The 27650-nt window shown below is 62.0% G+C and overlaps 1 protein-coding gene across 5 annotated transcripts; it reads left to right on the plus strand.

The window, feature by feature from the left end:
- Window positions 1-833: 833 nt before the first annotated feature.
- PFKFB4 (6-phosphofructo-2-kinase/fructose-2,6-biphosphatase 4) lies at window positions 834-26680 on the plus strand. 5 transcript variants are annotated; one of them, XM_028518144.2, is made up of 15 exons: window positions 4351-4519; window positions 4592-4593; window positions 10186-10302; window positions 10442-10538; window positions 13615-13681; window positions 16115-16189; window positions 16538-16594; window positions 17289-17410; window positions 19570-19777; window positions 20299-20445; window positions 22617-22721; window positions 24018-24147; window positions 24261-24323; window positions 25145-25209; window positions 26568-26680. In XM_028518144.2, exons 1-15 carry the CDS (start codon window positions 4425-4427, stop codon window positions 26625-26627), a joined length of 1410 nt encoding a protein of 469 aa, XP_028373945.1. In that variant the 5' UTR covers window positions 4351-4424; the 3' UTR covers window positions 26628-26680. The 5 variants fall into 5 exon arrangements, with proteins under 5 accessions (XP_035886258.1, XP_028373948.1, XP_028373945.1 ...); XM_036030365.1 differs by lacking the exons at window positions 4351-4519; window positions 4592-4593 and adding an exon at window positions 834-932; XM_028518147.2 differs by lacking the exon at window positions 4592-4593 and having other exon boundaries at window positions 4333-4522.
- The last annotated feature ends 970 nt before the right edge of the window (window positions 26681-27650 follow it).

Consider the following 27650-nt stretch of genomic DNA (forward strand, 5'->3'; position numbering starts at 1 on the left):
TGAGTGTGTGTGACAGGTGAGGGCATGTGACAGGGCTGGGAGGAACAGGTGCTTGTACCCCAAACCCGCGTGAAGCGTGCAGAGCGCACAGCCAGGCATGGTCCCACCTGCAGCCCGGCACGCCCAGCCTGGGCCCTTGGATGCGTGGGGCTCAGGGAATGCAGGCTCAGGCTTCTGGGGCTCGCGCCCAGCTCTGCCCCTCCCTGAGTAAACTGTCCCGAGCAAGTGCACTCACCTTTCCGAGCCTGTTTCCTCATCTGTACAACAGGTGACACCACCTAGCTTCTTTTAGGCACCGAGTGTCGAGTGCACGTCAAGATTGTGGGCATGCAGGCGGAGCTCAATAAATGGTAGTGTTGGAGACCGGAATGGCTGAGAGTCACACAGCCACGTGCACCCGGCAGTGACACACGGAGGTGGCGGCACTGCTGGCTACGCTGCCCCTCTGCCCGCTCCCCTGCTCCCCACACCTGGTCCCCTGGGGTGGAAGAGTGGTTTTGCCTTATCTCACGCTCCGGGCTCCGTGGCTTGGGCCTGAGAGGGACTCACCTTCTGGATAGTGCGGGCAGGCTTGCCTGAGGATGGGGCAGGCGCTCCGGGCGGTGCAGACAACTCCAGCTGGAGATGAGGGCAGAGCTGGGCGGTATGGGCGGCTCTGCCAGGAAAGAGGCAGTCCTGGCCGGAGGAGCGGCTGCCTGGAGTGGGGGCAACTGAGGTGGATCCTCGGTGGAAAGCAGCGGTGGGGGGGCGGGCCCAAGGCGGGGCTGGGGAGGCGGGGCCACGGGTCATGCTCCTCTCTCCAGAGCAAGGGCGGGGTTGCGGGGCTCCACCAGCTGCAGGGGCGGTAGCCGGGCCAGTTGGGTTGCAGGATGGACAGAGGCACAGGAGGAGGCAGCCTCTGACGGACCCTGGGTCAAGGAGCAGCAGGCAGGGTAGGCTCAGGGTGGTGGGGAAGAGGTGGGGAATTGGAAAGGACCTGGGGCAGTGGGGGTGGTGCTGGATGGGGTGCAAGGTTGTTGGGGGGTCTCTGCAGGTAGAGGGGCGTCAGCCTGTCAGTGGTCTGGGAAGAGGGGGCACGCTGTAGTCTAGCAGAGAGAGGGAGCCGGGCCAGGGGGAACTATAATAGCTTCTTCCTCCAGCCCAAGGGGAGGGGACGGCCAGCTTGAGTGCTCAGGGCCCTCCCTCGGGGCCCTTCGCTGGCCTCCAGGTTCCCTGTCAGGGGTCACACCAGTTTGGGGAGGTTCAGAGGCTCATCTGGGAAGTTTTTCATATGATTTCGCTTTAGCACTTAAAGCAGCACTTCTAGGCACCTACTGTGGGCCTTGTGCCCATGCTGAGCTGCACTAAGCACCTATCGTGTGCCCTGTGCCCTAGGGGTCAGGAGCCTCTCAGAGCCCTTTCTGTGTTCCCGGCTGGTCCTGAGTCACTTTGAGCACCAGTGTGCGCCCCGTGCCAGGCTGGAAGCAGCAAGTGCAGATAAGGGTTCCCGGGCCACTTGGTCACATGGCTCCATGCCTCCAAATGGGAACCTCACACCCCCTGTGAGCTCTGGGCGCAGGGAGACACAGGGGATGATCCTCGGCCAGAAATGGCCAGAGGGAGCTGGAACTCCCGGGAACCCCCTGAACCACCCAGTGGCAGCAGAGGGGGCAGGAGGAAGGGAATAAAGGGGAAGGAAGGCAGCGGGGGGGAGCAGCAAGCCCCGGGTGCAGGGCCGGTCAGCGTGTGCACACGCTTGCTTCTGTGCATTGTGTATGGGTCTGTGTGGTGTTCTCGGAGGTCCCTGGACCCTCACGCTGCAAAGGGCGGCTTGGTGGCTGGCCAGGGCTGGCCCGCAGGTCCAGGACAGCAGAGTTTGAGCACTGAGAATTGAGGGTTGAGGACTCCAGCCACCCCACAGCTTGCAGCCTGGGACTCGGGAGCAGGTCCACTGGTTGGTGCAGAGGGCGCCACGGGAGGCAACCAGGGCCAGGCGAGGCGGGTCACGGTGGGGAGACTGAGCAGGACGTGTTTCACACACGAGTGCACACTGACACCCTGGCACACTTCCCACGGACCGCTGGCTCACTCTGGGGTGGCCCCGAGGGGGACAAAAGCCCCGAGAGCACCTCCTGACGCCGAGGGTGAGAGAGCCAGGAGAGCATTGGATGGAGGGAGCGCACGGGAGCGCAGGCCAGGAGGCGGACCTGCGGCAGTGCAAGGTGTGGGCCGTGAGCTTCAGCTGCAAGTCGGCCGGGCCATCCTGCTGGGGGTGGGCAGGGGGCTGGCTCTGCAGCGCTGAGCCCCTTTCTCAGCTTCTCCCTGAGAAACGGGGCCATGGGAGGGCACAGGGGGAGTATCCTCAGAGCAGATGTGACCCTGGCCTTGGGGAGGGGCCTGCTGCTGACCTGTGGCCTCCTACTGGAATCCAGGCCTTGGGAGGGTACGTCTGGGTGGGCGAGGGCTGTTTGGGGAAGAGTGGGAGGTGAGAGCTGCTTCCTAGGAAGCCGACTCAGCCTCTCTGGGTGTGGACGTGGCTCCCCAGACACAGCAGCCTTGGGGAGAAGTGCCCTGCCCGGCCGCCTCCTGCCCCCAGCCTTTGAGTAACATCCTCAGGGAGGTGGGGAGGAGCACGGGCGGGCCTGCGGAGGTGCTGGGTGTTTGTGGGTGTGAGAGGAGGCGGCCTTTGCAGTGGGGTGGGGTGGGGGGATGGACAGGGTGTGGGCATACGGTGACAAGGTCTCTGAGGTCAGAGGGCCCCAGGATGACCTTGGCAGTGGCCAGGAGACAGAAGGGCTGGCTGTGCCAGGAACAGAATGAGTGGCTTTGGAGGAGGAGGAAGCAGAAGGGTGGTCACGAAGGGCTTCCTGCTCATCAGAGGCCACCCATGGGTGTGCTCAGAGGTGCTGGGCACGGGGTGGAGGGAGGTGGGGGTGGACCCTGCAGAGCAAGGAGGAAGTGGCCGAAGGTGTCTGAGGTCGGGCATCCCCAGGGGAGGCAGCCAGAGCTGGTTTCAGGTTGGGTCTAGGTGGGCTTCCAGCCCGTGGACCTCCTGGCCTTTCATTTCCCGGGAAGTGGGCAGGCCATCCGTGTCAGAGTCACCCTAAGGATCCTTGCCAGGCTCTGAAGGGCTGGGTGGTGATTTGGAGAACTCACCCAAGGCAGGGGTGTGGCGACGAGGGCAGGGGGAGAGGTTGCAGCGCCTGCGGTGTACCGGGGTGGCCCTTCCTTGCTCACGCCCCTAGCACCTGGCTCCTGACCGGCCACAGTTTGGTCAGAGGGAAGTCCAGGTAGGGCACAGTGCTCCTGTCAAGGGGAGTGGCAGAGGGCCTCGCTGGAGGGCAGTGCGGCCAGTTCAGCCGTGTCCACAGGGGCCCCAGGGCAGAAAATGTCCAAAGCTCAGCGAGGCTGAGCGGAGACAGCAGAGTGGCCCCGAGGCTTCTGAACTTCCAGACCTCTGCCTCGTCTCCGCTGCGTTTAAGAGACAGTAGACACATAATATAATAAGTGATAACATGAATGTGCTTCAGAGTGGAGTTTTCAGACACTGACACACACACACTCTATACCAGCATCTTGTAAGATGGATGACCTGCACATTCCATTTTCAGCGGACTCCCCACAGAGCTTTGTTACGTCCCACACCCGCTCGCGTCCCACTCACTGGCTCCAGGGCGCCTGGGTTTAGCCTGAGCTCCCCAGCAGCTAAGGAAAAGGGAGTAAACCCGATCAGGTTGAAATATTTCCTGGGTCCCTGTCCATGACACGAAGGAGCGTTTTCAGCATGGTTGAGCGGATCGCTCCTACGGGCTGGGGGAGAGTCCCGGGACTTGGAGCAGATGAGAGGGTCGGGGCAGAGCGAGGTTGACAGTTGGGACATCAGGCCGGTGATTACAGTCGCGCGGAAGCCTCTAGGATGGTCCTGACCAATCAAGCCCCGCGTGTCAAGTAGACTGTGCCCCACTGCAGGTAAAGTCGTCCCTCCTGGGGTCCCTGAGGTCCCGCGTGGTAAGGAGCGGAATTCCGGGTGCCTTGGGGACCAGGCAGCGACTGCCCCGGCGAGGCCTTAGGAGAGACCCATGCAAGTCAGCGCGGTCGCGTTGGGTGTGCTGGACTGTTCACCCGTGGAGGGGCCTACACCACCTAGGATTTGGGCCCGTAGGGATTTGGGCATGCGCGGCCTGTATTCCCCCCCCACACCCCTCGCAAGAAGGGCGGGCCCGCGGGGGGCCGGCTGGTCGGCGAGTTGGGCATGCGCGGCGGAGGCCCGGCCCCCTTTCGTTGGGGTGGAGCCTGCTCGGTCTGGGGCGGGGCCTGCGGCGTGCAGGCCTTGCGTCACGCGGCAGGAGGAGAGGCGGGGCCGAGGGGCGGGGTCTCTAGTGGCACCAGTTGGCCGGGCTTCTAGGGCTCGGGAGCCGCGCACTCCGACTCCTCCCGCCTCCGGGATGGCATCCCCGAGGGAATTGACTCAAAATCCCCTGAAAAAGATCTGGATGCCGTACAGCAACGGGCGGCCCGCCCTGCACGCCTGCCAGCGCGGGTGGTGAGGCGGGGTCCCCGGGGAGCGGGGAGGGCCGTCCACGGGGATGGGTGGATAGGGCGGCCTGGGCAGTGGTCTGGCATGGAGAGGGGGGCCCGAGAACCGGTGCGGATCCGGGGACAGGTGAGGCTGCCTAGACGGGTGGGAGGGGAGCAGAAACAGGTGGTGGGCCGGAGACAGGTGTGACAGAGCGGGAGACGGAAACGGGGTTGTGGGGAAATCTTGTCTCCTTGGGGGCTGGTCTTGCGGTCTTCACCTCTGCGAGAGGCCCCAGCACCTAGCACTTAGTGTCTCCACTGCCTCAGGCCAGGGGAGGACCTGGAGTCCTTGCCCTGTCCTCTCTGCTGGCCAGAGAGCGTGGGCCTGGCAATTGGCCTGGGTCTGAGCTGTGTTGGCCCTGGAGAAATTGCTTGGCCTCTCTGAGCCCAGAACTTTCAAAGGCCCAAGTGTAGGCTAGCCCTGCAGTGGGAGGAAGGCTTGCTTCTCGGCCTTCATCACCCACCCCTTTGCCTAAAATCGAGTTTTGGGAGGAATGTCGGGAAAGTGCAGCTTTGACTAGGACAGAGATAGTGAGGGCACTGCGCCATGCCAGCCTGTCTTTGTGTCCAGGGGTGTGGAAGCATTCCAGTGGGGTCATGGGTAAATGGTAACATTTGCACATGAAACATCTAGGGGCCATGCTGAAATCCACACATTGTTAAGGGGCTCGCCTTTCCTGGAGTCCTGGGCATTTAATCCACTACCTTGACTTTATACCTGTCCTTAAATGAGTCTGCAACCTTCTTATTATGAAGAAAAACAAAGGTTTGTTTTAGGAGTAATGAAACATTGTGATGAATTTGCAAGTTGGCAAGGACCTCTGAGAACATCTAGTCCAACTCCTGGTACATGAATGGAATGGAGATCAGGAGACTGGGTATGCGTCAGGGTCTCCCTGCACTCCCGACCTCTGCTTGGGCCTGATAAGGGAGGGGAAAGTGTTCTTCGTTTGTCCAGCATGGAGGCCAGCCTGGGCCTTGGCTTTGCCCATGATGTCAGTCCTAGGGAAGAAGTGTGTGTATCTCCTTCCACACTGTGGGTCCTGGCAGGCGGTGGCCATGGCTTTGACCGTGATACAGGTCCTGGTGGGGGACGGAGCCTGTGCTCATGCTTTTAGTCCTGGGCCCATGGCTTTTCATGCAGTGCTCTGAGTCCTTGGGGGCTATGGCCATGCCCTCCTTCCAGACTTTTCTGGAGGTGTGGAGGAGGCTGAGGCCCCCTTCTGTGCTCCTAGCCAGTCTGCGTTGGGGCTGCATTGTCTGAACTAGGAGGTAGCTGCTGTTCTCACATAGAGGAAGGAGTAAGAACCTGGACTTTGGAGGCGGGCGCACTCAAGCCGCCTCCTGGCTCGAGTGTGTGACCTTGGGCAGGGAGCTGAGCCTCTAGGCCTCGGGGTTCTCGCCTGAGGAATGAGACTGTCACCATCCTGCTCCGTGGAGTTGCTGTGAGCCTCTTAATGAGTAGGTGCTCAGGAGGGAGTGCTGGCCATTTTGTAATTTCACCACTCTTTCTTCACCTCTTGTCCCCTCGAGGTCTGGGACTGCAGCATCAGGGAGTGCTGGCCATTTTGTAATTTCACCACTCTTTCTTCACCTCTTGTCCCCTCGAGGTCTGGGACTGCAGCATCAGCTCTGAGCGAACCCCCACTACAGGTGGGAAGGGAGCTGCAGCCTAATGGGGCGGGGGACTTGCCGAGGTCTCACAGCCCCTTGGGCGGGGCCTGTCTTTCTCCAAGCTCCAAGCCTGTGATTAAAATGTGACTCCGGCTTGGGCAGAGGGGCTCATGCCCATCACACTGTGTTGCACTGGGTGGGTGGGACTGTGTGGGCTGGCCCAGCACCCCAGGTGCCTCCTGGAGAAGGAAGTGGCACCCAAGAGGCCAAAGATGAGACCTGCAGAGTGGGGGGCGGTTCCCAGGTTAGGGTCCCAGAATTCACAGCAGGGTGTGACTCAGCAGTGAGTGAACCCGCGGATGGAACCTGTACGTGCAGCAGGTCCATTCCCCAGAGGCTGCATTCCTGCAGCCTTTATGCTCTGCAAAACGGGCTTCTGACCAGGTAGGAGGACAGGTGTGGACCTGAGGGTGCGTGGTGCGTAGGAGTCCACTCAATCGCTGGCGTTTGCAGAGAAGAGGGTGCGGGGCTCATGGCTGGTCTGTGCTGTGTGGCGGGTTGTCCTTGGTGGCTGTGGGACATCCCATGCTTCCTCCACCCCCACTTCTCATCAGCGATTCTTCCTCCTTTTGATAAAATTGGAGCTACACCCGAGGTCCGGAAGCTGTTACCTCCCTCATCACTGACCCCTCAGCACCTGGAGGTGCTTCGGGGGCAGGTGAGGCAAGGGCGAAGAGGGGACTCGGGAAGCGCAGTAGAAAGGACAGTGTCTGGTGGCTTTTCCTAGCCAGTAGGTGGCAAGGCTCTTCAGGGTGCAGACATGACTGGGGTGTGTGCAGGACAGTAGGAGAGTTGACTCTCTGTCCCCTCTGAACAGGACAGTGGTGCCATGTTGCTTTATTTCCAGGAGCTCCTCCTTCCCGCGCCTGGCCCAGGGGAGCGGAGCAGGCGCAGCTCAGGAATCAGTCCTGAGACCCACTTCAGGGACTTGTGGCTGTCCCTGGGGCGGCCTCCCCAGAAACCGCTCACTGTCCAGCACGAGGCTTGTCTCAGGCCTCTTGAGTGCTAGGGCCCCCCGTGGCCTCAGACGAATGTGCAGGAAGGGGAACTAGAGAGGGCAGCCGGGTGACATGTTTTCAGATTTCCTTCCGCATATACCCAATGTCCTACACATTGTGTCCCGCTGTCCCGCTGCTCGTTGTCAGGGTGCTCCAGGGCCCTGAGCTGCACACCCCGGCTTGCCTGGTCAGCGCACTCTGTGTTCTGATGCAGCAGGTTTCCCGCCCCACACCCCCACGGGGGCCTTCTTGTGCAACCTCTGCGCGGTTGGCACCTTCCCAGTGTTTTGCTGTTGGACGCAGAGCTGTTGTGAAGGGACTTGTACTTTGACTTTTCTTTTGGGTCATTTCCTTGGGAGCTTATCTTGAGGAACAGAAGTAATAGGTAATTTATTGCTCTTCTTTTGCACCCAGCCCGGATTTGCTGCCCTGCCCGCCCCCCAGGGCTGTGCACCCAGGGTGGGAGGGTGCTGAGCAGACCCCCTTGGGGGGGAGGCCAAAGCGTCTCTGGAAACACAGATGAAGAGGGGATGCAGGAGCCCAGTCCTGAGATCGAGGAGGAACCCTCCAGGGTGCAGTGGGAAGAGGTAGCATCCTCACAGGGGGCAGGAAGGGTTCAGGTCCTCCCCCACGGTTAGTAGCGATGCACCGCCCTGGTTGGTAGGCCTGCGCTGCCCTGCGGTTGCCTGAGAGCCCCAGCTGGCCAGCTAGGAATTGTGCAAATGGCACAGGGCCCCTTGTGGCTGGCCTTGAGGACACAGGGCCTTGCCTAACTTGTTTTTCTCTTGCATTAGCTAACGCTGAGGCTTTTTCGCAAGTTCCCTCACTCTTGCTCACCTGTTCCAGGGGATTCCCTCCTGTCGTCCCCAGGGGCTCACTGTTTGTGTCACCTTTGCCCACAGCAGCGATGGCGCTCCCACTGGGGAGTAGGGCCCTGTACCTCTCCCTGGGGACAGAAGTGCCTCCACACCCCAAGTCCCCATGGGCAGTTGTTGCTGAGGTACACCTGTGTCCTTAGCCTGGCATTCTGCCAGGGTACGTTTATTTATTTGCTTTTAAGATTTTATGTATTTATTTTTAGAGAGAGGAAGGGAGGGAGAAAAGGAGAAAACGTTCATGTGAGAGAGAAACATCTGTCGGCTGCCTCTTAACGCCCCCAACTGGGGGTCTGGCCTGCAACCCAGGCATGTGCCCTGACCGGGAATCGAACAGGTGACCCTTCAGTGGGCAGGAGGATGTCCACCCCACTGAGCCACACCAGTGAGGGCGGGAAGTGCTTTCACAGGGCGATAGGGCTGGACCTCCCTGAGGGATTACCTGTCAGCCCCTCCTATAGGTTCTGATGGAGTCAAGGCAAGAACCCAAGTCTCCCTGACTCCTGATCCCCAGCAGGGCCGGCCCTGGGGCCACTGTGCTTCGGCCAGAGGGTTGGGGGGTCGGGCCTGGCAGTCTGTCTGAGAAGGGCTGCCAGGTAAGGGCACTTGCAGAGCCACAGGGGTCAAAGAGGGGCCCTGACGGGTCCCCACATCTGTCCATCTCTGTCTGCTGGGGTGTCGCCTGGCCCGGTTCCTGGGGTTGACGAGAGGGAAGCTTCCTGCGGCGTCTGAGCGGAGATCACACGGAGGGCTGAGCTGGGTCACCTTCTGCGGCTTTGCTGTCTGTCCTGGCAGGCCAGGGAGTCGGGGGGCTGTGGCCAGACCCTTCCCCGCCGCCAGCCCTGCAGCTCCTCTGATTGGCACACGGTCCTGGTGGCACACAGGGTGGCGGGAGTGGGCTGTGCCCTTGTGGACGTCAGCCTGGGGCTCTGGTCTCAGCTCCTTGCAGCCCTCACCCTGCTGGGCTTCGAGATGCTTCCCCGCACCCTTCTGCCCCTAAATTCTGAGCACCACCGACTCTGTGCCAGACCTGAGGACCCCGAATGGCTCAGACACCGCACGGCTGCTCTTGCTCCAAGGGACGGTCGCGGGGCGCGGACTCCTTCCTCAGTGAGACAGCCGGGCCGAGGAGAGAGTACGCCGCCGGCCGGCGGGCACAGGGCGGCGAGGAGGAAGGTCTGCGGAAGGAGCGGTTTCTGAGTTGGGCTTTGCACTGCGAAGAGAAGCTCACCCCGGGGAGAGCGCACAGCGGCACTGCGCGGCGGGAATGCGGAGCGCCCGTGCGATTCTGGGATGGGGATCCACCGTGTGGGAACCCCCCCGGGCTCTGGCTCTGCCCTGCTCCTCGTGGGACTCCCCAGCAGCACCCAGCCAGGGGTGCGGCTGGCCTGGCTTTGTGTCTGGTGATGCACAGCGGAGGGCGGGGGGGGGGGGGGGTCCCACTGTGCCTGCTGGGCCCCGGGCAGCCCTGGGGAGTGAGGGCGTCAGGGGAGGAACAAACTTTCCTCCACCCCCAAGGTTCATCTGCCTGGCCTAACAATCAAATAGACACGAGACAGATTAGCAAGAGAAAATAACCACATTAAATACATACGTACGAGAGCCCCATGCACACGAGAGGGTCAGAGACGAAAGGGGAAAGGGAGGTCGAGGGGGAGAGAAGACGCCCTGAGCCGGAGATAAGGGGAACTGACCTTTGCCAAACAGACGTGTGCCCTGCCCTGCAGATAGCTCGAAGGCGTTACCGCGGGTGAAAGCTTATGGGCAAGGCCTGCGCTGCAAATTCTTCTCTGCAGTTGGTGGGGCCTAGGCAGAAGATCCTCTCGAGCCTGCAGCTAGAGCTGCCTTCTGCCCAAGGCCATCTGCATACCACAGAGGCACATGTTGGGGCGACTCGTTCTGTACCCCCACTGGAGCAAGCCAGTGGTGGCTTGAGGTCGGGCCTGGGGGCGCTCAGGGACCTGCGTGATGTGGAGAGGCTTGGAAAGCGTGTCTGATGCCAGCCCTCTGCCGAGAGGGGGGGAGGACCCCCCCCAGGAGGGGTCCTGACCCCTGTCTGACCTGTGCCCCTTGCCTTTCAGTCTGCATGACCAACTGCCCGACGCTCATCGTCATGGTGGGCCTGCCAGCCAGGGGCAAAACCTACATCTCTAAAAAGCTGACTCGCTACCTGAACTGGATCGGCGTGCCCACTCGGGGTGAGACTTGGCCTTGGCTCCCCAAGCGGGCGCTGGGGCTGTGTGTGAGGGGTGCGGGGGGGATGAGAGATGGGGCCCGGGCTCGAGGGGGGGCGTCGCTGTCGTGGGAAAGCTGAGCCTTTCCTTTCCTCTCCCCCAGAGTTCAACGTTGGCCAGTATCGCCGGAGCGTGGTCAGGACGTACACCTCCTTCGAGTTCTTCCTTCCAGACAACGAAGAGGGCCTGAGGATCAGGAAGTGAGTGGGTGCGCGTGTGTGAACACAGGGGCCCCGGAGCCTCTGCAGGCCAGCTGCCGGGGATAACGGAGCTGCCCCTGAGCCCCGGCCTTGCCGTGCCCCCGCGGGCTGCACCGGGGCGGGGCTCTTGACCTCTCGGGTGGGACAGGGCTGGAGATGCTATGGGTTTGGGGACCAGGAGACAGGCTGTGTGGTTCCTTGGCGTCCAGCCCTGCCCTGGTGTTAGCAAGCCCTTGGCCAGGGCAGGGGAGGGCCGCCCTCCGTGGGCAGAGCCAAGTGGGTGCAGGGGTACCGTCCTCAGGGGTTGGGCGGGAGGGGGAGGGCAGCCACCTCCTGGGGCCTCGCAGAGCAGAAGGATCGGGCCGGAACCGGCGCCTTTTCCTCCTGTGCCCCAGGAGAAGCTCCCTCCTGTACATTTGGAGGGTGGCTGGCGCGTGCCTGGCATGTGTGGGGCAGACCTTGACCTGGCTTTGTAGTAGCGCTGGGTGGCTGGTTGGCACTCCTGCTGTTACTCTCCAGGGGGAAATTTGCGTAGGACCCCCACCCCCCTCCCCCACCCCACCTCTACTGAGTCCCCTCTCCAGAGAAACTGAGCACCAGCCCTTATCTGAGGAGCTGCACTGTGCTCTTCCTGTCTGGTGTCAGCTGAGGGGTCAAGAAGCATCCTTGCCCTTGATGGGACCCACGCCCTCTGTAGGGCGTGGAACAGAGGTTGGCCAAGTTCTCCTAATGGCCCCAAGTCAAACAAGTCAAACAGGGCCCCCAGGCCAGAAGTCGCCAGGGCCTGGGCACTAGGCAGCCAGTTCTCTCTCTGGCCACCAGGTGGCAGGAGCTCCCCACCGTGGGCCTTGGCCCTCTGACCCGTTTTTGCTCTTGGGTTGGGCCAGGCTGCTTGGCTCATCCTCCCAATGAACCAAGAAGGGAAGGGGAGTCTGACATTCAGGCCTCTGCGGCCAAATTGTGGGTCCAACTCAAGGCCGGACCCTCTGGTGACATGGACCCAGACAAAAGGGAGGGGACTGATATTTGAACTCCTGCTGTGTGCTGGGTGTGTGATGCCCATTGTTGCCCGCCCCCATTTTTACAGATGGGGAAATCGAGGCTCAGAAGTCTCACACAAGATAACAAGTTATTTGACACACCCCATGGGCACACATGGGTTCACACACACACAGCCATGTGTACACACACATACCTGTGAGGGCATACACATGTGGACACCTACACATATAAATACTCGGACTCATGCATGTGCAGTCAAGGTGGCATAGTATGCAAGGACACGTACACGCACCTGCAAACCTCATGTGCACACCAAGGCACACTCTTGCTCATCTGTGTAGACATATGCACGCTCAAGCATGGTGTGGGGGGTTCCCCAAGACCACCCCAGATTCTGTGATTTGCTAGGATCTCAGCATGTGGCCACACTCCCAGCTGAGGTTTATTACACAAAATGATACAAAGTGTCAGCAAAAGGGAGAGGCCAGTGGGTTGAAGTTTGGAGCAAACCAGCTTCGCGGAGTCTCTACCCCAGACTCAGACAGGGTGCCCTTAGGTCCTCCGGCGTGAACTTGTGGTGACACGGGTGAGGTGTTCTCGGCCAGGCCGGCTCTTCACGGACGCGTGTCGAGGGTCTGGCGGGGCTGGTCATGCGCACACTCCGTGCCTGGCTCGTACCAGCATTGCAGAATCCCGGAAGGAAAGCAGGTGTTCCGTATAAACCGTATCGTTTGTGTAAACTGTCCAGGAAACTTTTTTCCATCTTCACCCGAGGACATGTTTTTACTGATTTTAGAGAGAGAGGAAGGGAAATAGAGACACAATGATGTGAGAGAGAAGCATCTAAAAGAAAAAAAGAAAGAAAAAAGAAACATCTATTGGTTGCTTCCTGTACACGCCTGACTGGGGACCGAATCCACGACCCAGACGTGTGCCCTGACCAGGGATCGAGCCCGTAACCTTCTGGTGCACGAGATGGTGCTTGAACCACCTGAACCCCCCGGCCAGGACTAAGGAGATTAAAAAAGAAAAAAAACGAAAGAATCGGTGCAGGGAGCTGTTTACCATTCAAGTTCCCAGCCCCCAGCCCCAGGCCGGCCTTGCAGGAGGCCGTTGGAAGGCCGGGATTCTCAGGCTGCCGTGTTAACCCTTTTCACACACATGGTCATGCGACAAGTGAAGGTGGGTGCCCACACTTGCACGCAGACATCTGCGTATCTCTTGGCACATGTAGCATGTACACACTGGTGCCCACCCTGTACACACACACGGACACATGCATTAACACACTAAGCACACTCATGTGCTTGTGCCACATGAAGACACGTGGGCACACCCCGTATGCACTCACGTGGGTGTTCACACGTGCACACCCTGAGTGCTCATTTGGACACACTCACAAGAACCTATACTCGTGCATGGGTGCACACACACGAACCCCATGCACGCACGTGTGTGCACACGGTCGTGCCTGTGCCTTTTCACTCACTGCACACGAGGGCTTGGGGGCACCGGGGTGTTTTCTCAGACACCAGCTGGCGTCCTGCCGTCCCGCTCAGTTCAGTTCGGACACCGCCCGCCGGGAGCAGCGTCAGCCCCCGCAGGTCACGGGCTCGACCCCGTCGGCTGACTGCCCTTACTATAAACATCCGTCGCCAGTCCCCGGGGGCGGGGGGGGGGGGGGCCGTGCTTCTGACTGACCCTCTGTAACTCCGGGTTTCCACAGCCTCCCCCTCGGTCCAGTAATTCGCTAGAACCACTCACAGAGCTCAGGAAATGCTTTAGTGATGTTTACTGGTTTATTATGAAGGATGCAACTTGGGCACAGCCAGACGGAAGAGACGCCCAGACGGGGACAGGGGTGTCCCCACCCTCTTAGGGCACATGGCCCTCCCGGCTCCTCCGTGTGCCCACCAACCTGGACGCTCTCCAGCTCTCTGTTCAAGGGTTCTCACAGAGCTCAAGGCACCTGCAGCCCACCCCCTCTCCTGTCTGGGGGAGGGTGTGTCCCTCACCCACTGCCCTCCTGCAGCCCGGGTCAGGTCCGGCTGACCCCGTGTTTTCTCCCCTGAAGGCAGTGTGCGCTGGCAGCCCTCCGTGACGTCCGGCGGTTCCTTAGTGAGGAGGGGGGCCATGTGGCGGTGAGTGTGATCCCCTCGTGACACCTGGGAGAGGCATACGGGAGCCCATATGCATCCACCCCTTTGCTCACCGGGCCTCCGGAGGGGAAGGCCAGGTGCGTGTGGCCCGGCTGCCCCTCGGGGACCCGACCCTGGGGAAAGTCCGCAGCTGCTGTGCAGGAGGCGGCCGAGGCTGGGTGTGCGCCAGGCGTTTCCGTCCCGGCTTGTGGCTGTCTGTGACCCCGCAGGACTTCCGAGTGCTGGCACTGCCGGCCACCTCATAGGTTAGAGGGATCCTGTTACCTGGTCTTGAGCAAAGGTGATTTCCCCTGCCCTAGGGAGACACCCGTCCAGCATTTAAAGGCCGTTTCAGGAGCCAGTCAAGTCCCGGGTGAGGGAATATGCCTGCGTGTTGGCCCCTGTGGTCAGATGCAAGGGGTGGGCCGAGCAAGGCTGAGCCAGTGTCTACAGAAAAGGGTCCTACCCGCCCCCGCTGTGCAAACACAGAAACTTTCCCTCGGAGGTGTGCCACCCGGAGCACCCTGTCCCCCAGCTCCATCTGGATCCACTGCCCTCTCGGTCTGTGGCACAGTTGCCACACCGGGAATTGCCTTCTTCCTCCGGCTGGAGTATCCCACCATCCCACTCCTGGATCGCTCTTCCTTTTCCGTGGCTTTCTAACTTATTTTGCTGGAGCACATCCTCCGGTAGCTTTCTGAGAAAGGTACTTCGGAAGTAAATTTCACCACACCTTGCGTGTCTAGGAATGTTCCTTTTATCCTTAGAGTTGATTGTTGGGTACGGAGTCTAGGTGGGAAGTCCTTTCCCCTTAGCATTCCCACAACGTTCCTCCTTTGTGTCACGGCTTCTAGTGTGTCTGTGGGAAAGTCCGATGTCCTTCTGACTTGCTGATATTCCTGAAGGTTCGTGGGGGGAGCTGGGGTCCTCTCATGGCCACTCCTCTGGGGAGGCGTGTGGGGTCTCCGGGCTGAGGCATCTCACGGAGAGTCTCCTCTCCTCTCTACCACGCTGGGTCCGGTGGCCGTTTTCACTAGGCAACGCTCCCCGGCAGGCCTGAGAAGTTGTTGTGTCTCACTACTTTGATGCATCTGCCACTTTCAGATATGTGACCCCCCACTGGGCTCTGATTTTTTTTTTAGAGCTGCTTCTTCTGGAACCGCTGGTGGCTGTGCACTAGGCTTGGTCCCTAACTTTATCTCATAAAGACAGTGTCTTACACGGGTTTGGTTGAAATTTTTTAAAAGTTTCTGTGCTGGCATTTTAAATTTCCAAATTTAAAATTTCTCATTCTGTGTTCTAATTTATTGTAACTTTTTTCATTTTTTTTTTTTAAATTTTACCAATTTGAGAGAGAGCGGAAGGGAGAGACAGAGAAACGGCCATTTGTTGTTCCACTTATTTATGCGTTCGTTGGCTGATTCTTGTATGTGCCCGGCCAGGGATCGAACCTGCAACCTTGGCATACTGGGACAGTGCTCTAGCCAACTGAGCTACCTGGCCAGGGCCAGAACTCTGCTCTTGTTGTGTGATTATTAGAGCGTTCTTGGCATTTTCTTTTTTTTTTCATGCTCTGTCTTCATTTTCTCAAAGTTCCTTTTATTGCTTGATTTATTTTGTTTTTCACGTGAGAGGTGTGTTTGGAGTGTCCAGTGAGCCCTGGCTGCGTGCCCTTTTGAGAGGGATGCTCAAAAGTTGCCTGGGTGTGCAGGGGTGCGGACTGCCCCTGAGGGGGCCCAGACTGGCCCCAGGGGCTTCCAGAGCAGCGCAGGTGGCCGAGCCAGCTGGACGAGGTGGGACAGCTGGACCCGGGGAGGTTCTGCCAGCTCTCCGTTACCGGGCCACGGTCCGTTTCCCCCGCCGTCTGTCCCTTTCACCAGAGACGCCGGTGCCCCCGCCCTTGCCCATCTCGATTCTGCACCAGCGGGTGTGCTCGGGTCCGTGGGGGCTTGCTCGGGTTTCCCGGTTGTTCAGAGTTAGCGACCGTGTGTCTGTCTGCCTCAGAGAGCCTCGTGACGTCTCCCCTCCCCTCTCCTCGCCCGTCCTCTTGATCCTCCTGTTCCCAGCCCCCCGGGGTCTCGGGATGCAGCGGAGATAAATGTGGGCTCAGTTCTCCAGGTTTGACTGGTTTCACAGGAGATCCTGCTGGTCAACCATGAACTGAGCGCCTGCTGTATGCACAGCAGTGCTGAGTGCATTCCTCTGTGCCAAGGGTTTGCTGCCCTTGGGGAGCAAAGCACACCCACTCCTCCCAGCTTCCTGGGGGTGTGCTCCCCAAGGACGGGGGGGGGCAGCCCAGCCCCCGCAGGTCTGGAAGAGACTGTCCAGGCGGGGCCCGGCCAGCAGCGGGTCCCGGGGGAGAGCCAGCCCCGCACCTGTTGGGTGGCTCTCTCTTCCCCGGGGCCAGAGGCCCAGTTAACCACAGTGTGGTCCTAGGTTTTTGATGCAACAAATACCACCCGAGAACGGAGGGCGACCATCTTTAATTTCGGGGAGCAGAACGGCTACAAGGTGAGACCTTGTTGGCTCGAGTCCTTGGCTGGGCGCATTGGGGCCCTCGGGGGGCCCCTTTCACGGGCATGGGACAGGCCAGCGCCCCGAGTGGATCTGGGGGGAAAGGGGCTGCTTTTCTCTAGCCAGGGCCTTCTTTCCTGGGAGGCCAGGGTCTCGGTGGCCGAGTCCCAGAGCAGGTGCCGCCTGCTTTGGTTCCATGTTTCTGGACCTCGCTCCCAGCCCAGAGGCTCAGGGGCCCGGCCACTCGGCTTGGCCCTTGGCGGGGTGGAGAGCTCTGTGGGGCCAGGCCAGAGCCCTGACTGTGTCCGTGGTCCCTCCCCCTGCCGGCCGTGGTCCTCCCCGCAGACCTTCTTCGTGGAGTCCATCTGTGTGGACCCTGAGGTCATAGCTGCTAACATCGTGGTGAGTGGCCCTTCTGACCCGGTCGGGGCAATAGTGCAACCAAGGTGGCATGTGGCACTTGGGTTCCCTCCAGGTTTGGGCTTGTGCCTGGGCCAGCCCTAATTTGGTCTTTCTGAACCTCGGGGCCCGGGTGGGAGAGAGGAGAATGCTGGGTCAGGTGAGCCTGCCCCCCTACACCCGATCCCCCCACCCCCAGTGCTGTGTGGCAGGTGGGCCTTGGTTCTGCTCCCTCCTCTTCCCTTCCCCCGCACGGCGGTCCCCTGGGCGGTGGGGAGACGCTGCAGCCCCTGGGTCAGGGGTGGAGGGTGCTATTCGAATTTTGGGAAGGAGACTTGACTCTCTCCCCTGCCCTCTCTTTATTCAAGGAACGAACTCTAGGTTTGGGGAGTTCGTTCAGGTGGGGAGGGTCTTCCAGGCCCCTTGCCCTGGGGCCTCCCCTCCCCCATCCCACAGAGATGAGGGGCTTGACCTTGGGATGCCCAGGAATGCTCTTTTAGCTCCAGCTTGGGGACCAGGAGGCCACCGGGCTCCTCCTGACGTGCCCGTGGTTGGCCCCCGGCCCTGCGTCCCGGCCTTGGCCTGGCCTTCAGCCCAGGGCCCGCACCCCCAGCCCCACCCCCACGCCCTCCTCGGTCTCTGGCCCCATGTGGCCGCCAGCCCTGACGGGTCCCCACTTTGTGCCTGGCGCCGGCAGCAAGTGAAGCTGGGCAGCCCCGACTACGTCAACCGTGACAGCGACGAGGCCACGGAGGACTTCATGAGGCGCATCGAGTGCTACGAGAGCTCGTACGAGTCTCTGGACGAGGACCTGGACAGGTGAGCGAGGACAGCCCCGTGTCCGAGCCCCATGTCCGAGCCCCGTGACGGGTGGGCAGCAGGGGCCCGCTCGGCTGCCTCCTCGCGGCTCCCCGTGGCGGTGGCTCGTGGCCAGAGATGGTCTGGCCATTGTTGTTTCTGCCCTGGGGCAGAAGTCGTGGGCCAGCGGCGACTGGCGGAGTCCCCGCTGCCTTGCTGGAGCTCCGAGAGCTGAGTTCTCTCCTGTTCCATCGTGAAATCAAGCCTGATTTCCACACAGAGGGGCCTCCCGCAGGCATTTGCAGCCACGACTTGCTCCCTTTTAAATGCGCAGCCTGCATTTTGAGAAGGGGGAGCGGGGGCCAGACTGTGCCTGGGGACAGCTGGCGGCGGCTGGTGTGGTGGCGCCTCTCCCTCCCGCCGGAGAGGAAGATCCAGCAGGAGCGAGCGGCGGGTGGGGAGGGGCCCTCAGGCCCGTGGTGGCCATTCAGGTGGGGTCATTCATACAGCAGCGGGCACCTAACCTCTTGCGCAGAGAGGCAGGAGGCGAGGTTGGAGGCCGCGGGCCAGGCAGCCGCCGACTCTGCGGTTGCAGAGCAGAGGGAGCCGAGACAGCGTGTGCACGGGTGGGCGTGGCCGTGGTCACCGGGCCGGGCTGGGGGCTGCCTCTGACTTGCTGGCTGCGGTTTGCTGGCTCCTGGCCCTCATGCGTGGTGGTGGCAGCGCTTCAGGAAAGAGCAGGCGGCCCCTCGGTAGAGCGTTGCACGGTCTTTGCAAACCAGATCAAAGAGACGTGGGCCCGTGCCTGTTCCTTGCAGGGAGTGACAAGGCTGGAGTGTGGCTCTGTGCTCGGGTCTCTTCTGGTTACGTGAGAGTGAGCGAGGCCTGCGGACCGAGGGGAGGGGCAGCTGGTGGAGGGCTGGTGTTGGGGTCGGGATTTCTGAGCCGGCCCCGGAGTCCAGCTGGGCTGTCTGGCCTGCCCACGCTGTTGGAACGACGCAGCACTTGCTCTCTGGGTCTCTGGTTTTCCGCATGTCCCCTGCTCTCCCAGCATGGCCTTCCTGCTCGTGGCTCTGTGCTGTGACTGCAGGAGAGGAGCTGGTCTGCAGCCGCTCCTGCTGGGCTGTCAGTGAATGTCACTGCTGTTTAAACTATATATATATATATATATATATATATATATATATGTTTATTGATTTGAGAGAGAGAAACATTGATTGGTTGCCTCCCATATGCTCCCTGACTGGGGACCACACCCACAACCCAGGCACGTGCCCTGACCAGGAATTGAACCCCTAACCTTTTGGTGTACGGGGCGATGCTCCAACCAACCGAGCCGCCCGGCCAGGGCAGTCGCTGCTGTTTTTGGTGGCGGTGTCTGGGTAACGCCCCTACACCTAGGCCGACATCCTGTGGTCTGGCCAGTGAGAACACCCGGAGGGCTGTGGGCTGAACCCGAGCCCAGTGCCTGGGAAATCTCACCTTTCCTCCTGCTGCCCGACGCCCTCCACAACCGTAAACAGAGAAGCGCGCTCTCCGGGCTGCAAAGTTGCGCAGGTGCAAAGCAGGCAACGGGGCTGAGCTGGGTTCCTCGGCTGCCGCCACCAGCACAGTCCTCCTGTGCCTCCCGTCCCCCCTCCCCCAGCACCCCCGGCCGCTGGGAGGTGTGGCAGCCACTCTGCGCAAGGATGACCTGGGCTGAGCTGCAGGGGGCGAGGTCGCCAGGGGAAGGAAAGGCCAGGTCCTGGGGTGGCTGACCGGGAAGAGGGGAGCGGAGGAGCATCTGTGAGCTGCTTGCTGATCCCTGCTGGAGAAAGCAGTCTCTTCCGTGTTCCCCTTACGGACAGTGCCTTGAGAGCCAGAGGCAGGAGGGACCTGGGGGTCGCGGAGCAGTGGTGGACAGCACAGTGCGGCCTGACTGACCCCGCCCCCCGCCTTCGGGTGTCCCCTCTCGGGAGCTGAGTGCTGAGCACCTCCCGCAGGGTTTGTGTGCCACGCGTGTCCTGTCGCTCCGGCCTCGCCCCGTCACTCGCACCCTGGCCGGCGGCCCCGTGTGCCGTGATGTCCAGCCTGGTGGTCGGAGAGGCGAGGGTCTGCCACCAGTTCCTGCGGCCGGCGGGATGCGCCCCCCGGGGCCCCGGCCACACTCACAGGCCTCTCCCGACCTCGTCCCCGGACAGGGATCTGTCCTACATCAAGATCATGGACGTGGGGCAGAGCTACGTGGTGAACCGGGTGGCCGACCACATCCAGAGCCGCATCGTGTATTACCTCATGAACATCCACGTCACCCCCCGCTCCATCTACCTCTGCCGGCACGGCGAGAGCGAGCTCAACCTCAAGGGCCGGATCGGCGGGGACCCGGGGCTGTCCCCCCGGGGCCGGGAGGTCAGTGGTGGCTGCGCGTTGGCCCCTCGGGGCGGCCGTGTGCGCGCAGGGGCCGGGGCTGGGCTCCAGCTCTCGTGGCCATCGACGTGTGACCATCGAGACGGATGGCCTCCGTTCAGTCTAGAATGTTCCAAACATGTGGACAAAGTCACCGAGCACGAAGCACATGCCTGGGTCTCTGGCTTCCGTGCGAGCTGTCCCCTTGGAGAGACGCGACAGCCTGGGGGTGGCCCGAGTCCCTGCAGTGCAGCCGATGGCTGTGCCCCAGCGTAGGGGTGATGTGGAGGCCTCGGTGGGGAGGTCATACAGCCTGCGGCACCCCAGGGTCAAGGGTCGGGGCAGCGGCAGGGGACCTTGCGGATGGCTGGCACTACGCCCAGGGTCTGGGAGGAATGCACAGGGTGTGGGTGTCACTGAGAGGCTAGTTCATGTTTTTATGAAACTTGTCTTCTCGGAGGCTGGCCATGACCTCGGGGACCGTTGCGTCTCTGGGGCCTGAATTTGCCTGTGATGTGTTTCAGTTTGCCAAGGGCCTGGCCCAGTTCATCAGTGACCAGAACATCAAGGACCTGAAGGTCTGGACCAGCCAGATGAAGAGGACAATCCAGACAGCCGAGGCCCTGGGCGTGCCCTACGAGCAGTGGAAAGTCCTCAATGAGATCGACGCGGTAATTAATCTTTGACTCTTCCTGTCCCAGGCCCAGGGCTCCTGGGCCTGGCTGCACTCAGCCAGGGCGGAGGTGTGAGCCAGGGTGGGCGGAGCTTTCTCCCTCACTTTTCTTTGTGGTTTAGGGTTTCGATTTCCCCCTCTCCCTGCCTTCCCATCGTTCCTTCCCTCTTTTGCATTGAACTATCTACATCAGCCAGAACTGATTTCGACATAAACTTTAACTATGACCTTTCCCCAGTTAATTCAAACAGTGGTTATCTCTAACCATCTTTTTCCTGTTGATTCACTTTATCTACTTTTATTTTCAGTTCTTACGTATGATTTGTGTGTCTGTTCACACGCCGGTATCACAGTTTTAATTATGACAGTTTTTTTACTATACATACTGGCCATTTGATTTCTTTTGGGAGGTCTTTTGCTCTTTTTTCCCCCCTGTTGGGTTGCCTGCCTTTTTCTTATCGGTTTTCAGGAGTTCTTGAAGTACTCCACTCTGGACACAACGCATGCCTGGTCCTTTCAGATGGAGGGCCGGACACTGCGAAGGAACACTTAGGGAGATAATCTGAGGTTCCGGCTGACGTTATCTTTCTCCGGAGGGAGAACCTCTGCTTCTGGCCGGCAGCTGGGGCAGACTCCCTCGGTCTACTCAGAGACAGAGCTATTATTTTAAAGCTGCGTTTTGAGCTCTGTGGCGGCTACTCAGTTTTTTCAGGTCCTCCTCCTCGAGTTTTCTGTTGGAAAACTCGTGGTCCCCAAGCTTCTGGGTTTTTGTCTCCTGACCCCGAGATTGTTGACAGGCCGACCGAGCTTCTGTCCACTCAGTCCCTGCTTCCTGCTTGGATTCTTTCTTCCCAGTTTCATTGAAATGTAACTGACATGTAACATTATATTGGTTTAAGGTGTACGGCATGACAATTTGATGCACGTATATATCTCAGGACGATCACCACACTAAGTTAATATTCATAACCTCACATTGTTACATCTCCCCCCTGCCCCCCCGCCTGTGTAATGAGAATTTTTAAGATCTGCTTTCTTAGCAACTTTCAAATATATGTTATAGTATCGGTAACTATAGTCACCATGCTGGGAGTTGGTACCTTTTGACCCCCTTTACCCAATTTCCCCACCCCCTGGCTTCTCCTTTTTTTTTTTTTTATAAGATTTTTATTGCCCTGGCTGGTGTGGCTCAGTGAATTCAGTGCTGGCCTGTGAACCAAATGGTCACCAGTTGGATTCCCAGTCAGGGCACATGCCTGGGTTGCAGGCCAGGTCCCCAGTGGGGCGCGTGCAAGAGACTGCCTCTCACATGCCCCTAATCGGGGACCTGGCCTGCAACCCAGAAATGGTCGCTGAGGCTGTGGAAGGGATAAGGGGGCCGAGGGAGCACAGCTGGGACCCAGGACAAAGGCCCGGGAGCCCCAGCACCGGAGGGGCCATGGAGAAGGCTGCGGACGGGCGGCCAGTGCAGTGGGAGGGGGCACGGGCAGACGAGGGGCGTGACAGTCAAGGCAGAGAGGAGGCAGTGGTCAGTGTGGGGGATGCCCCAGGGAGGCCAGGCTGAGAACTGACCGCTGGGATGTAGCAACAAGGTCCCTGGGTGTCTTGGCATGAACTGGGTGGGGCTGGTGCCCAGGGGGAGTGGGTGGGGAGTCAGTGGGAGGCAAGGAGGCTGAGCCCAGGGAGACTTGGCGGTCTGCAAGCTGAGGAGGAGGCGCTGGTGGAGAGGGAGGGAGGGAGAGTGCAGGGAGTCCTGAGGAGAGACAGAGGCCCAGATTCCGTGGGCGTGGGCGTGGGCGTGGGCGTGGGCGTGTACCCTGACTGACACAGGTGCGGTCTGGCTTTCTAGTCTGCACAAAGTCCATACTGAGAAGTAGCGTGTCCACAGCACAAAAGACAAAAGACATGTTAGAAAAGATACACAGTTGCTTTCTGATTGGGTGAGTGGGTCCTGGATAGCCGGAAAAGACTGTTCTGATAACTTTGCACAAACAAGGGGCTGCCCCTGCTCAGTGTCGCCATAGGGCCAGCTCTTCCCAGGCGGGTCCCTGCCCCGGGCTGGGAGAGCCTCCATAGACCAGGAACCCGGTCCCCTCTGCCCAGCCCCCCTCCCCAGGGCTCACCCCCTGGCCTGGCATAGGAGGTGTAACGACCCTGGTGTCTCCCTAGGGCGTCTGTGAGGAAATGACCTATGAGGAAATCCAGGAGCATTATCCACTGGAGTTTGCCCTGCGGGACCAGGACAAATACCGCTACCGGTACCCCAAGGGGGAGGTAGGTGGGCTTTGGGTGCTTCGTCCCAGGCACGTGCCGCCTGCCTGGGAGGCCCACCCGTTGTGGCTGAGGCCCCGTGGGGCCCTGTGGGAGCCTGGGGCCCTGTGGGAGCCGCGGGGGCAGCGCTGGGGGCTGGCCTCAGAGGTAGGCTGGGCTGGGTGTGTCCGTCATCTCTACCACTTCCTGGCCGTGTGGCCCAGGCTGCAGTCCCCTCCTCCGGAAGGACGGTGCTGTCCTTGTCACCTCCCACATTGCCCACCCCCTTCCCCGGGGGCATCATGGGATGATCCCACTCTCCCTGCCGCTTCAGACCCCACCCCCAGCCCTGAATCCAGACCTGGGGGACCTTCCCAGGTGAGGCGTGGCCTGGGCCCCAGGGTTGGGAGCAGGGCAACCTCAGGGCATGACCCGGGACAGTGGCCAAATCGAAACACCCCGCACAGGCACACGCGTGCCCAGGCGTGGAGGCCCCCCCGTCCCAGGGGCCAGGCTCCCGGGCAGGCCCTGTGCCGCCGTCCTGTCCCCGGGAACAGGGCAGCTCTGGGCGTGGCAGTCACTCCCCACACGGTGCAGTGCGCGGAGCTCAGCTTTGGAACCAGCCCAGAGCACGGGGGAAAGAGGCAAAGCAGCTTCCTGCTCGACCCTGGGAATCCGGGGCAGGGTTGGGGGGGGACCGGGAGGGAAATCGCAGTTACCCCAGAGCCAGTGTAGGACTTCCCCTCCGCTCCTGGTGCCGCTCCAGGGCTCGGCCTCCCTGGGGGAAATCTCCAGACCTCCTGTGGGGGGCGGAGACAGAGCAGGCCGACTGCAGGGCCTGGGTCGTTCCTCGGACCTCGGGTGTTTCCGGCAGGCTGTGCACCGGAAGTTGTGGGGGGGGGGTCTTTGCTCCCCCTGCCCCCACCTGCTATGAGCTGGAAGGGAGCTGTGTATATTCCACATCACCAGAGTCCTGTGGGTGGGCACAGAGGTGGCCCCTTGGGATGGCAGCCTGCGGCCCAGCCCCCCCCTCTCGGTCCTACCGGGACCTGGCCCTGGGCTGGTGGAGGTGACCCCTGTCCCAGACTGCCTGCCAGTCCTCCCCGGTCCCTCAGCTTCCCTCGCAAGGTGACTTCTGTCACAGTCCTGAGGTGGGGCGGGCCCTGAGCTGCCCACCCCCGTGCCCTCCGGAGCCCAGCTGGGGGAGGCCTGGCCATGGTGCCAGGAGCCAGGAGGTGGCCCGCCCCCCGGGGTGGCTCATCCCTACCCCCTGCCCCGGATCCGGGCCTGAGGGACCCTCCCTGCTGCTGGTCCTTGCAGTCCTACGAGGACCTGGTCCAGCGCCTCGAGCCTGTCATCATGGAGCTGGAGAGGCAGGAGAACGTGTTGGTCATCTGCCACCAGGCCGTGATGCGCTGCCTGCTGGCCTACTTCCTGGACAAGACGGCGGGTGCGGGCCGGGCCCCGGGGAGGTGGGGGCGGGGGGAGGCGTGCACGACAGAGCTCGGGGGACTGAGACCCCGGCATCCCTGGAGTGCCAGCCCTCCCCGTCTGTGCCCACAGAGGAGCTGCCCTACCTCAGGTGCCCGCTGCACACGGTGCTGAAGCTGACCCCTGTGGCGTACGGTAGGACGCTTCCCGAGCGCGTGCGCCACCCTGCCTGCCAGGCTCGGGCTGCCTATGGGGCCCCGTGACTTGCCGCACGCCCCTTGAGAACCCCATTAGGGGCCTGCCCCTCCTCCCTCCATCCTCCTGCGCTTCCCGATTTGCTTTTAAATTTGGGGGGTTCCATTTCTGTGACCACAGGATGCCTCCCCAGTGGCCCTCCTTAACCAGCACCCACCCGTGTGAAGGGCTTTTCCACTGGCTTTTCCTAGCCCCCCATCCCCCTCCGCCTGGGGCCGGGCCAGCGGAGACCCCAGCCAGCTTCCCGATGAGCTCTGGGGTCTGAGCAAGTCACCTTCAACACAGGTCGCCAGGTGTCTCGGGGGGTCACGCCCTTGGAGGATGCGGACAGCTCAGGGGTAGCTGGTGTTAGGCCAGTGGGCGCATCCTCTGGTCCCCCCGCCCCCATACTGAGCACCTGGCACCACGTGTGCAACCGGGTGGGGGGCGAGGGGTCTGGGGGCCCCGGGGACCGAGCGTACAGACCCCGAGCTGAGCTCGGCCTGTGGCTCCTTAGACCTCCCCGCCCCCGGGGTCGTCAGTGTGGGCTCCTCACCGAGGCTGCGCTGGGCGGTGGCGGTTGACAATCAGGGGCCTAACAAGGTGCCTGGTCCTTCCTGACGGGGGGTGAGGGGTTCCCAGGGCTGTCTGTGGGGGCTGGGGGAACAGGGTCAGACCTGTTCTTTCCCAGCACCCAGAGCCTCCTCCTGGGAGAAGCTTCTCCCCTCCGTGGCTCCCGCTGCCGTTCAGGAGGGGAACGGCTGTGCATCTTCCTCTGGCAGGTTGCAAAGTGGAGTCCATCTACCTGAACGTGGCAGCGGTGAACACGCACCGGGACAGGCCCCAGGTACCGGCGGGGTCGCTGCGGGGGCGGCGGCGGCAGCTCCCCAGGGGTGTCTGTCTGGGCCCACCCGGGGCCGGGTCCGGCCGGCTCGACTTCTCTCTCGGGCTGCTGTCCTGTCTGCAGGGGAGGCCATGGCCTGGGGGCAGCGCTGCCCTGGGGGCGGGGAAACCCCTGGAGCTGGGCCACCACGAAGCTGGGGTGCCCTGGAGCCGGGTCATGGCCGGCTCCCCAGCAGCCCCCGGTAGAGGTCCGAGCCGAGGAGGGCATCCAGCCGGGGAGGAGGCTGGAGGCCTGTGGCGGGTGGGTGAGGGTTCTTCCATGCTCCCCCGGCAGCCCGGGCTCCCGAGCACCTCTCCCAGCTCAGGCGCCTGTACGAATGGAAACGGTGTGTTCTCCTGGGGGAGGGGCTGCGTGGAGGCCGAGGGGCCTTGGCACTGGGTGGATTCCCCTCAGAAGGGCAGCTCACTGCCCTGTGTCCCCCCCCCCCCCCCCGAGCCTCGCTGAACACAGAAGCACCTCCAAGGGTTTCCCAGAATCACTCTCTGCCCACTTGGGGTCCTCCCACCCTGTCGGCGACCTCTCCCGCTGAGGCCAAGGGCAGACCGCCCCTTCCGAACCCTGTTCCCAGAGCCCCCTGCTGCCAGAAGTCCCCTGGGGCCGGCTGCCAGCCACGATGGGGCCGTTCTGGGCCCTGGGCAGCCCCTTGGCCTTGGGCCCCTCGGGCAGCCGGAGGGTAAACGGAGGCAGCCTGGCGCCCTCCCCCAGGTGCCTGGGCAACTAAGGGAAGCAGGTCCCCATCACCTGGAGAAGGGGCCTGAGAAGCAGCATTCTCCCAGCCTCGAGGCTGGGCCCGATAAACGGCTCCCATGACCCTGGGCGGGCTCCCATGCACAGGATCTCCCTGTGTCGGCCGTGTGCTCTGGCGTCCCGCCGACCACGCCGGCCGTCTTGCGGCCCGTCAGGGCCTGGTCAGGGGGCAAGGCAGCGGGGATGTGGGGCGCGTCCCCCCAGAGCCGCTGCCCCCCACCTGGACCTGTCCCCGTCCCACTGCCCCCGAAGGTCTGGTCCAGGCCCACCCGCAGGTGACCAGCGCAGACGTCCTACCAGGCGTCCTTCGTGATGCTCGCAGGGGCACCCCCGGCCCCGCTGCTGCCCTTGGGCTTGTCCACCAGCCACGCACGCAGAGGTGCTTGAGCCCCGGCTCTCAGGGACGGTCAGGGCCCGGCGTCCTCAGCTGGGCTGCTCGGAGGGAGAGCGGGGGCCCGGACGCCCACGGCACGAGGGAGCAGACACACAGCGGGACGGCGGGGACCATCCGCTGCTGCCGCAGGGCGAGTGTCCGTGTCTCTATTTCTGTGCAGAATGTAGACATCTCGCGGCCTCCAGAGGAAGCCCTCGTCACCGTCCCTGCTCACCAGTGACCCCGTCTCGTCCACTGCGACCCCCGGACAGGCGTCGGTCTCCGAGGACCCCCGGTCCACGCAGGAACACCCTCGAAGCCATGTGTGTGGCCGGGGCCCCCAGCACCCTCGCCCCAGTCTGCCTGTTCCCTGTCGATGGTGACAGGGTGGTGCCCGAGGCCACTAAAAGGCGTTTGGCCAGACTGTGCCCGCTCCGGGGCAGTGTGAGGTCTCCAGCCCCTGCCTAGTCCTGCTCCGGTAGCCTTCAGGTCTTCCCTCCCACCGTTAGCGTGAAACCCTACAATGTGAAACCAGGTGTTCCCACCACGGCCAAGCCGCCTGCGCGCCCCTGGGGACGCCTGCAGGGGCTCTGCCGCCCTGTCTGCGGCCAGCTCCTGAGCCAGAGACGTGCGTGAGAGGCCAGGCCCTCACGGCTGCCGAGGTCGGCCGCCCCAGGTGAGAGGAGAGCCCTGGTCGCCGCGCCCTGCCTGGAGCTGGAGAGCTTGCGCCTGCGCAGACACCTGGGCGGCCAGACCCGGGGTCTGTGCCCCTTGGGAAGGTGATGAGCTTGCATCGACGCGATGCGACGTGCAGACACGTGCCCGGATCTCAGCACCATGGCCACCCTTCCCAGTCATGTACACTGGAGTATTTGGGGAGCCGGTAGCCAAGGCCCCCCTTCCTGACTACTCTCTCAGTGAAACCAGGGAAAGATGGGGCCGGGGCGGGGGGTGGTTGTTTGAATCACCCTCCCCAGGCCCAGACTCGAGGGAGAGGCTGCTGGCCCATCTCCTGCCCCTCCCCGCCACCAGGCTTCCTCTGGGCCCCTGTGCCTGGGTCCGCACAGGGGTGTGCACCGGTCCGGGGACGGACATTTGCTGTGAAAGGTTCAGAAGAGCTTGTGGTGGCCCTGCATGGCCTGGGGGCCTGGCCCCGCTGAGCGGCGGGGAGGCCGGAACCCGGAGGGAGCTGGTCCACGGGGGAATTTCTTGGACACCTCACGGCTTTCGATGCACGTGCACAGGAGCCTGTTGGAAGCGATCT

Source organism: Phyllostomus discolor, chromosome 7, assembly GCF_004126475.2.
Source record: "Phyllostomus discolor isolate MPI-MPIP mPhyDis1 chromosome 7, mPhyDis1.pri.v3, whole genome shotgun sequence".
Classification (NCBI taxonomy): domain Eukaryota; kingdom Metazoa; phylum Chordata; class Mammalia; order Chiroptera; family Phyllostomidae; genus Phyllostomus; species Phyllostomus discolor.